We start from the raw sequence: 11148 nt of genomic DNA, 5'->3' as shown, positions 1-11148 counted from the left end.
CCCAAAAAAAAAACCTCAAATGGGATCTCTTTCTCCTCTCTCTCAAGGATGATGCTTGTCACCATCTGAAAACATTTATTAAGCACATGTTGTGAGCAGGACACTGGATATATTCAAAGATGGTTTGGTTTCCAAGCTTATGAATCTAGCTGTATCCATTCAAAGAGGATTCTATTTTCGAGCCTTGGAATTTATGAACATCCTCCATCTATGTTCCATGTCAGTGCATGGAGATGTTCCCAGCTGCCTTAGTGAGAGGGCTTTCATCTTGGTGTGTAGACAACTACATCAAGTAACCCCTCCCAGTTAAAATGGGCCAAGAATATCCCTAAAAACTGATCCTGTTTCAAATTTTGCTAATATCCTTCTGAAATGGTTGGCTATACTCCTATGCAGGAAATACCGAAATAAGTGAAAGATGGTGTGTGCTAAAAGAAGAGACTTCAAAGAATAAATTAACTTTTTTATTGCAAATTAGAAAACAGTAGCTACTTCTATTTTTTCCTTCTGTGTTGCCTAGCAACATAACCAGGAAAATGAGTTGGCTTCCCCCATCTCAATACACACATGCACACACACATATATACGCTTCTTACCCCTTTTAAAGTAGAGGAATGTAAAAATGTTTTTTTAAAGGAATATTGAGAAATTTGCCTTCTTTACAAAATAAAATCTATATTTTACTTGTATTGCAATTTAATCAGCTTTTTTTTCTTAAAATCATGTTTATATGTTACTTCTTCTAATGTTTTTAAATAGTCTTTAAAAATGAAGAGTCTGCATAAACATATTTGTGGCACAAAGTAGCTCCCCTCCCCCAATTTTTCTAACACTGTTACTTAAATGTCTGTCTAGAAGTTTCTGAATAGTCACAGAATGGGCTCCTGGAGGCTCTTCTCCCATCCATGAACTTTTCTTGGTCCCATTTCTTAAAACATCAGGGCAAAAATACGTTGTGTTGTGTAGGTTGAATGAAGCTCCCCTTTATACTCCCACATCACTGACTTTAGTAGATTATCTGATCAGTCAGATGATGTGAGGAGTGGGTGGTACAAAATGGGGGGGGGGGACCCAATGTAGACTCTCTCTGCAGATCTGAGCTGGTTGCTTGGCTACCAACAGAGATCTAATAGCAGAAAAGGGCAGGAGGGAAGAAGCGGGGTAGTGACGAGCAAGTGGATGGGGGCCAGGGAAGGAGCATTGGGAAAGGGTGGGGGTAATTATGCATCCTTCCTATCATCCAAACATAAAATTTTGAGAAGGCAGTGTTTGTTGGGTTTATACTCTGTGTAAATGCAACACCTGAGTTGCTGCTCTGGGACAAGAATATGCTGAATGCCTTCAGGGGCTCGTGCTAAATTATTTTATGAGGTAAGCACATTCCTCTTATACCCAGAATGGGAAGGAAAATGTTCATGGAAGAATTGCCTAGACACAGAGTGGCCAAGTTGGTCTTGAAGACCTCTGGGGCCAGAGCTTAACTGGACGTGGCAAGCAAAAGTGTACAAATAGATTAGGCAACTTTTTTTTTCTGGCTGATAAGGTGACATCTGCATCATTTTGTCTATGTAGATGGTTTCTCTGTTGTTATCTTTCCTCTTCTCCAAAGCTGGTGACTTTAGAAGGTCTAATTATATTAGAAACCAAGGATGCCCATTCAGGGTTGCTCCTAGGAGAGCAACAGGGCACCCACGAAAGCCAAGTAAACGAATCTGTACCGCCCTTCATCTTACAGGACCTGTATCGCCCCCTCTCATCGGATGATTTGGACTCAGTAGGAGACTCAGTGTAAAAGACACATGGAGCAATGTATATGGTTTGTGATTGGGTGAAGGTTCACGTTTCCTAAGCAAAAGTCTAACAGCAAAATACACAAAAGAGTTTTGCATACTTTAAAATAGTAAAAACCAAATCATACAAAATACAATACATAGGCATTTTAAATTCATGATATTTGTCCTTGAAGGAAAGATTTTTTTAAAAAAATATCTCCTCCATTTGATTTGAGTAGGGGGAGTTTCAACACAATATTGCTCAATTGCAATTTTTGTGTGAGACCTGGCTGTAGATAAATTTCATATATGGACCCAATATTGAATACAGGAATATGCTAACAATGTAGTATTATAGAGTCATCATTTCCACAGATATAGCTTTCTTTTTAATTGTAAGAAGACATATATATATATATATATATATATATATATATATACACACACACACATTTTTTTCTGTACTTATTGTAAAGCAGATCGAAATGGCACTAGCAAACACATTTTTTCCTTAAAGTTGTATTCTTTTTCAAATTTGGATGACTGGTTTTTTAGAGCTACTTTTATTATAAAATAATGAAAATATTCAATTTTTTTCTTTATAAATGGAAAAAGCTTCTTATTATTTTGTGGGTTAATATATCTAAGGGGAAAAAACTCATGTCAAGGGCATATCGCTTGAAGATTACCATTGGACATTAGGAACTTGTTTTTGTCAAATAAATTTTATTTTTTTAAAGTTGTTTTTTATTGGAAACAACATAAACATAGCTTAATCTGTATGGAAATATGAAGAACTTATTCAATGGCATTGCTATAAATGATATAATTCTTCCTTACAACTATATATGTGATTTTAAATGTATAAAGCCTGCAGTTAGGATTTTTTTTTCTTTTAACACACAGACCTTTAAAAAAATGCCTAGACTTTAAAAACAAATTCATTTTGAGAGTAAAAATTCCCTGAAATGGTGCTGTATAAATTAAGCCAAAAATATCTAATTGTTCATTTTGATAAAACCTGAATTTTGCTGTTGTTTTGGAAATGTTCGTATGCAAAACTCCTTTTGTGTTATACCAAGTAAATCTATGATTATAACCCATTGTCAAACATTAACCTACTAATTCTGCTCTCAGTCTTCTATTTTAAAAATTATAGTCAGCTTTGCTTAAATATAAAACAATTATTTTAAAACCTGAATGTTAGAAATTAATTTAATGTGTATGGTCTATTATGTGTAAGCCATATCCTGTGATCATTTACTTTTACTAGTTCAAACACTAACAATTTTAGACTTAGAAAGCATGGTTTTGATATTCTCCAGGCTTGACATATCTCAGTAGGTGATAAATTTAAAATGTATTATGCCGTTTGGGGGATTTTACTTGAAATTTTTTTTTTCAAATTTTACTTCAAAACAATTTTCAAACATTTGATTCAAGATGGAGAGAAATTCAGTTGTCATACACTGTTTTAAATGTTATCGATTTATCTCCTTGGTAAATTGTTCAACTAGCAACTTTTACCATCTGGTTTATAGTTACCTATGTTACCATCTCACTTTACAAGTGAATTAAATATTCCAACCAAAAGAAGCAAAAAGAAAAAAGTCCAGGCAATCTAACAGCATTTGAAAACTTAGCCCTATAATAATTAGTGCCTCATTATCCTGTCTGTTGGAGAGAAAGACACTTCTCTGGCAGGTTATTTGAGAACTGCAAACTGAACCATTCCATCTTGAAAGAACAGATCATAATAATACCTGTTCCAGACCTCAGGTTTTAAAACTGTTTCCAATAGAAACGAACAGAGACTCCTGCTGAGATCAAAAAGCTGCTTTGTCTTAGCTGAAACAGTAAACATCTGTGAGGCTGCCTCTGCTGGTGTCTGTTTTAGTTATGTCTTTGTAAAATGCATTACTTAATACAGTCGAGTCCGTAAAAGATTAGTATGTATTTGACTAAACTGTCAAAAATGCAGAGAAAGCAGTGGAACAGTTAACTTAAATCTGGTGGGGTCAGATGGTCCAGAACAAAAATAAATTCCAGTAATTTCAACTTCCCTGCACTGTCAATCTTACGGACAACTACTGCTAAGAGAGGTCCAATAAATGCTATTTGTTCTGTATAAGTGGCAGATATTGCCAATTGATATAAAGCCCACAGCTTTGTTTAGACATGGCAAAAAGAAACTGGACTTATACTAATTGCCGATAGATATCATGGCCAACTTTCCATTCAAGCCGTTCCAAGGGAAATGCTATTCCACAGCATTTAATCTTTTGAACATATGACTTTTATTAAAGGACTGTTCAGGGGCAATATATATCATTTACTTTTTGAAACTAAAGTCCCTCCAAGATTGAAATAGCACACCACTTATAGACTTTGAGATCTTTTTCTATGCAGGGCATAATTCTATTACACAAAAGCAGAAATAGAAAATCCTTAGCAACAAACCATAAGTTTTCAGTTCATTGCTGGAACCAAATTGGTGATTTATAGGCACTTAAGATTTGCTTACTTACAGAATTCTTTTGCAAAATTAGACACTGAATTTTAAAATTGATCTACTGAGCAGGAGAGCACTCCAGCAAAAGTCATGCATTTTTTTCCTTTATGGTAATCCTTAAAAGTGCTTTAAAGCCATTGTGCTGTCGTTGAAAGTTTGAGACTTTCTCATTTACACTCACTTTTTATTTCTTAGACATAGATATTGTAGAAAAAGATATTAGAAATATTTCCCTGCTTTCAGCATTTTAGAAATGTAAAACCTAGTAATATACAAAGTGTGGATTCCAGTGCAAACTCAAAAGACTATAGGTCTTAAAGCCATGTGGGATATTCTTCTTTGTTTTGCCTAATCAACTAAGCCAGGAGAATTTTAAAGTGTTCCTATAATGCCATAGGCCTTTAAGAAGATTCAGGGCCACCCATCTGTGTATATCCCTGTGTAAACATACTAGCTTATCTAAATATTTCAAGACCAAGTAACATTTTGTAAAACATTTGAATAAGCATTAACGTAACCCGAGTTAACCAGCAGGGATATTCTGATTGCATCTACTGCAGATCTATATATGATGGGCTTTTTCTTTTTTTTACAATTAAAATAAATGTATAAAAGTCACATCTCTAAATAAAAGTGAATGACAATAAAGAAGAATAGTCCTAAAAAATGAGTCCATATATTTTGCCTGTTGGACTACTAAATTTTTCATAGTGGCCATATATCTGTACAGATGTGTGGGTGTTTTGTGAATTTTCAGGGCTCAGTGTGTTCATGGGTGTGCCTATGTAAGTATTCATGTATGTGTATAGACCATAAATAGCAAAGTATGGTGTTTGTGACACAGTCTTATAAGTTACTGGCTCTTGTAGAATCATACGTAAACCTTTATGTCATAAAGTGCTACGCTGTTGACATATCATTTGGGACATATTTAAGTTCAAAAACTGTTTGCTAAACTTGTATGACAAAATAGTTCAATATTCAGATGTACCGATTTATAAAAAAAAGGAAAATGAAATCCAGATAAACAAAAATTGAAATTCAGACAAATCCAATATTGTGTTAACTATTAAATAACACATTAATATTTACATTTTAATGTCTTGGTGTTTGATTCTTAAAATGATTGAGTATTATAACTGATATTTTCCTATTTTGTGTGTGTATTGATGATTGTAGTGATTGTCAATCAATATTCACTACAAAATAAAACATTGATTTGTAGAGTTGTACGTAGAGGAGTATTATGTTAAACCAAATACTCCAAAGTGTGTTTGATTTGAAGTAAGCTTAATAACAAAGCCAGATAACCTGTAAGGCATTTCTGTATGTTCTTTTAAACCATTATTCTAAATTGTTGACATATTTTGAATATACTTGCTATATGTGTGTATGTATCCACATAAATATATACACACTTTAAAATGCTAATTGATCGAATTTACTGTGTGTACATTTGCTCATTTATGCATATTTTTGTTAGCCTTGCTATCACCTCTAATTGTGCATGTATGTGACAACTGTATTTGATTGAGATATCCCACAGTGGTATAGTGTGAAAATTTGAGATATACTGAATTTAATATAGCAATTGCCTGGTAGAATTGCTCTGCTGTCAGCTGAAAAATATTTGTAATTTTGTGCCTGTAACGCATGTGGAAAACATAGGAAGTCAGAGGACCTTACGGTAATTTTTAAGGGTGCATGATATATGTGTCTTTAAAATGTGGTTCATTTTAGTAAAGATGATGGATAAATTCCAAGATAGTATAAATGATGCATGTAATACATGGGTGTTTGTATTATATATGGCCACAAAAAGTTTTTGAAGCCAGGGTAGTATCAGAAGGTTTATGGGAAAAGAACTATGAAAGTTCATTTTCTTTTGATGTGTGTTTTGAGGAGTTTATATTCATCCACAAGCAAGGAATTGAGTTCATTTTTTTCTAAGGTTTCTTTACTTTGAAATACATTATGAATGTTATAAATTTGGGTAAGCTTTTTATAAAGAGGTGACATACTTTCTGCTTACAATATGAGTTGCTTGGATGTGTATTCTCCTCTTAAAAAAAGAGCATTTGGTTTTAAAAATATTTTGAACAGTGATATATTTTAATCCATCCTTTCAGGCCATCAGCAGAGTTTTGTAGAGCCAAGAATTAAAGAAATGTTTCATTGAACTACCCAGTTTTGAAAGTTCCATCACTTTGTGCTGTGGTTTCATTGTAAAATGTTGTACCTTGTGTTTCACAACGGACCATGTTATTCCTCTTGAAGTTAACTTTGTGACACTTACCGTCTTAGAATAACTATATAATAAACAGGAAAAACTGCCTATGTTGTTCAGTGAGTTTTTTTCAGAAAACTTGATGAATAGATTTTGGAATTGAAATGACCGAATGGGGTAAAGATGACTTCATCACCGTGTAGATAGCATTCTTGTAATTAGATCAACAAGTGATGCTTGAGATACTGCAGAATAGCACTGTGTGACACCCAAAGTCTAAAATATAATAAAAGCAAAGTAAGAAAGTCATGTGATGAGGAATTCTGTTTCAGTAGGTTCATTAAATTAGTAATATGCCTTCCTCTGAGGCTTGTTTTAAGGGTGAATTTGTTGGACAAATTGGCAACTGGTTGAAAAATAGAAACTAACATACATTTTTGAAACATATTACCTGTGCCCTGGGTTTAAAGGTCTCTTTTTATCAAGGTCATCTAATTTGCAGAAGAAAATTTTACATGTGTACATGTTTATGTGGATGTGTATGTATGCAAGCTATTTATTTTAAAAGCATGGATAAATAAGCATATTTAATAAATATATTATTGTTAATTAAATAAATAATGATAATACCTGATCAACTTTAGCTTAGAACCAAATTCATAACATAGTTCATTCATATTATAGTATAAATGAGAATAGAAAATTCTTCTGGCCAAGTTAGAAAAAATACTTTACATTAAAACTGTTATAAGCTGGGTGACTCAGGATGCTGAGGCAGGGGATCACAAGTTCAAGGCTAGCCTCAGCGGTTTAGTGAAGACTTAAGAAACCTGGTGAGACCCTGTCTCGAAATAAAAAAGGACTGAGGATTTTGAACCTTAGAATCCATTGGCTCTAACTGGCTGTATTTCTTTTGCCCATGATAAATTTAATCAGTGTCCACAGCAATAATGGTACATCTGGAAGGAATGTTTCCAGATTTACAAAATTTCCACAGGATATTCAGACTTTCTCCTTGTTAGAACCAGAACTTAAAGTAAACATAGCAGGTGCCTGGAAGAACAGTAAGCTTCCTCATTAGAGGTTGGGAATCCCCATTTGAGAGAGCTACTCTATCCAGAGGGAATACATGAGATGACTTCCTGGTCCCCATCCAAACTGTGATCTCCTGAAGAGTAACTCGTCAGCAGACATATCATAGCTACCCAATGGCACAGTTTTTTCAAGACAAATGGTTCAGATTGAGAGTTTATAGATCTTGGCCTGAGTATAGTGATTAGCAAATAGAGACAAAGAAGACCACCCAATACAACAAACAGATGGATCTAATTGTAAATAAATGCATTGATTTTTTTTTTAAATCTTAGCTCCCACTGCTTTTTCCAATATTGTGTTAACTATTAAATAACACATTAATATTTACATTTTAATGTCTTGGTGTTTGATTCTTAAAATGATTGAGTATTATAACTGATATTTTCCTATTTTGTGTGTGTATTGATGACTGTAGTGATTGTCAATCAGTATTCGCTACAAAATAAAACATTTTCATTTTCTCCTCCTCAGTTAACCAAATCTTTATGAAATTTAGCATCTTCATTAATTTTTTAATACTCACTGTTATTACATACATGATTGCCTACATCATAAAGTTTATTTTAGATTGAACATATTATGAAGAATGCAGATAAAAACATTTGGAAAAAAGGCATTTCCTTTGTGCCTTGTTTCAAAAAAGGGGTTCTTATAAATCATTGCAGATTGATTGATGTCATAAAGTTATTTTGTAACCCCTTGGGGACTCAATGAATGTGTGGTTTTTCTGTGTTTCTTAGGATCCTACTGGTCTCAAGCTCTCTACACCAAAATTACTATTTAATGTTGTTCTCTCAGGTCATCTTCAAAGCATCTGTAGACCTAAATCCAAGATTACCAAGAGAGTTGTTAGAGTTTGTTAAATATGTATGATTTATGTTTCCTTTATAAAGTTGATCCAGAAACTAATGACAGTGACCAATTGATTTCTAAATTCCTTTTAACTGTTTTCCAAATCAACATTAACTATAGGCCAAGAAACAATGTGACATGGAAATAGAACAATTCTCTAGCCAAAACTAAAGCTATCTGGTGAGATCTGTGTACCTCTATTGTAATCAGTTGGATATTTTCCATATCTTGAGGCAGAATGGACCCCAGCTGGGTGACAACATTAATACAAGTGGCAGGAGGAACTCATAACATTTAAAATGAACTGTTTTTTTAAATACATAGTCATCAGATACATCTTGGTAAAATGTGGTTAGAGCTGTTATGTCAGCTTTCTCACTTACTTCAAAAAGTGCGATGTGTTCTCCATCTGTTTTCGCAATCCTGAGCTAACTAGCTACATTTAAGATGTGTTCTTACTTAGGGCCATTCTTTTATGAAGGTGTGCCATAAAAGCATCCAGGTGTCAGCAACCTGCCCAAATGGTTCCCATTAAGCCTGCTTGGAGGTGATGACATTTCAAATGTCACAACGCCTCTCAGAGCTGCTAATTGCATTAAATTCTAAAATAACTGTATGCTTTGTACTCTACACCCAGATGCCATGGAATTAGCAAACTGACTGAGCAAACATAAAATCTTATCAGCATGCACCTTCTAAAATTTTTTTTTTCTGCGCAGAAAATCTAAATAGGTCAATCAGTTTCATATAGAAACAATCAAAACTATAGTTGGGCTTTTCAGTCCCCCCCACCTTTTTTGGGTACTAGGCATTAAACTCAGGGTCACTCGACCACTGAGCCACATCCCCAGCCCTTTTTTGTATTTTATTTAGAAACAGGGTCTCACTGAGTTGCTTAGCTCTTCGCTAAATTGCAGAGCACTGGCTTTGAACTTATGATCCTCCTGTCTCAGCCTCCTGAGCCACTGGGATTATAGGCGTGCACCACCTTGACAGCACTTTCAGCCTTTATTAGTCATAAGTTATAAAATCTGGCAAATCTCATTAGGTCAATTCTAAAGAATATGAACTTACACATTTTCTGTTAATTATTCTCAAAATCCTTCATTCAGACTTATGGGTAATAATCAAAAGGTTTCAGGAGAGTCTACGTTACTATATTTAGGTGGGTGACAGCCATACTCAAGGGCAGAAATGACTTCAACCAAGAGAGAAAACAAAATGTTAAGTGATAAAATAAAAATCCAAGAATAACAGACTTTGAGAATATGAATGTAATAAAGGGGACATTTTATGTTAATAAATGTGAAGTCTTGGACTTGGTCCAAAACACTAATTTCTCAAATACAGAATAGGGTAAGGAGACATACCTGTGAGCTCAGTGGAGGGTTAAGTAAGACACATGCATCCTCAATAAAACAATGTGATCTTGAAGGGAGTTAATATTGTATTTATGATTAAGAAACTCTGTCCTTTTCTGCTGTGGCTGGTCAGAACACACCTAGAAAGCTGTATTCAGTTTTAAGCATCAGCTTTAAAGAGTGCTGGAGTGTGTCTACAGGAAGGTGAAGGAGTCTTGGAGCTCTGTCACAGTATGAATATCCAGAGAAGCTGGAAATATGCAAATTGACAGGACAGACCCAGAAGTCCATGGCTGCTCTGAATACCTGCAGCACTGTCTTATGAAAATGGACTGGATTTGTACTGGCTGACTCTAAAGATAAGAGACAGAACAATCAATGGAAAATGAAGAGGGACATGATTTTAATGTAACTTAAAGAACTTCTACTTTGTCTCATATTAATAATGCAGGGTTGCCACTGGGGGTACAAGTTCAGTACTATAATGTTTGGACAAAGGCCATCTGACTACCCAACTGAATTCTCTGTAGTGGAGAATTTGACCTATGGATGGAAGTGGGGTGGAATAGGTAATATTTAAGGTCCATTCCAGTCCCTCAACTTCTTCAAACCCATAAATGGTCATGGTTATCATCTTGGAAAAACATGTAGTATTCACCACCTTCCCTGGGAAAAAGAAGAAATAATACCATTAGAAGTTTAATACAGTTATTTTACTCTATTTGATCCCAATAATCAAAACAGGAACTTTCCAGAGTACTCCGGTTATAAGTAAATACATTTTTCTCTGGAAGCTGTCAGTCATCTGCTGCCTTCAGACAGCAGGAAATCTGAAATGACCCAGGGTTCATTTTCAAAAGCACACAACTAAAGTTGAAAATAAGCAATTGTCAACATAAACAAACTTGTGTTAACTCTACTTTTTTTTTTTTTCCTAAACAGAAGCTAAAAACATTGAGGGATTTTTTTATTCATGTGGCAGAGAAAACACAGCTGGCATAGTGGCAAGCATTCAGGGCAACCAACATTGGGTGGTACTGTTGAAAGTGAAATTCACTGGGTTCATTGGATGATAAGGCAGTTTAGTGAACAATACATTTATAAAATGCTACAGTTTAAAAGATGTTTTCATGTACTTTGGGTCAGAGTTGTGTATTGAGTACCTGATGTACTTATTAAAAGAACAAGCTTTTGGAACTGAGTATATAAATCGTGGGCATATTTGCTAGGAAACACACTACTGGTCTGTTAGTTTTGGGTGCTTGTTGAAAGAATATGTCTTTGTATTCTAAAATTTAAAACACTGCATGACAAGGCAGCACCTGCCAC

At 34.5% G+C, this 11148-nt stretch overlaps 1 protein-coding gene across 5 annotated transcripts in view; it reads left to right on the top strand.

Annotated features, from left to right (window-relative positions):
- The window catches only part of Dclk1 (doublecortin like kinase 1), a 327730-nt gene that overhangs the window by 248927 nt on the left and 67655 nt on the right, over nucleotides 1-11148 (top strand). The window contains exon 6 of one of the 5 annotated variants that reach the window (XM_048800840.1): nucleotides 1736-6619. The exons of the other annotated variants lie outside the window; for them this stretch is intronic. Within the exon in view, the coding sequence (XP_048656797.1) occupies nucleotides 1736-1792 (57 nt within the window). The 3' untranslated portion in view covers nucleotides 1793-6619. Of the gene's footprint in view, nucleotides 1-1735; nucleotides 6620-11148 lie in introns of those variants that run through there. 5 annotated transcript variants of the gene reach the window in all.

This window comes from Marmota marmota, unplaced genomic scaffold, assembly GCF_001458135.2.
Source record: "Marmota marmota marmota unplaced genomic scaffold, marMar, whole genome shotgun sequence".
Lineage (NCBI taxonomy): Eukaryota > Metazoa > Chordata > Mammalia > Rodentia > Sciuridae > Marmota > Marmota marmota.
This window is presented reverse-complemented; position numbering and strand designations above follow the sequence as displayed.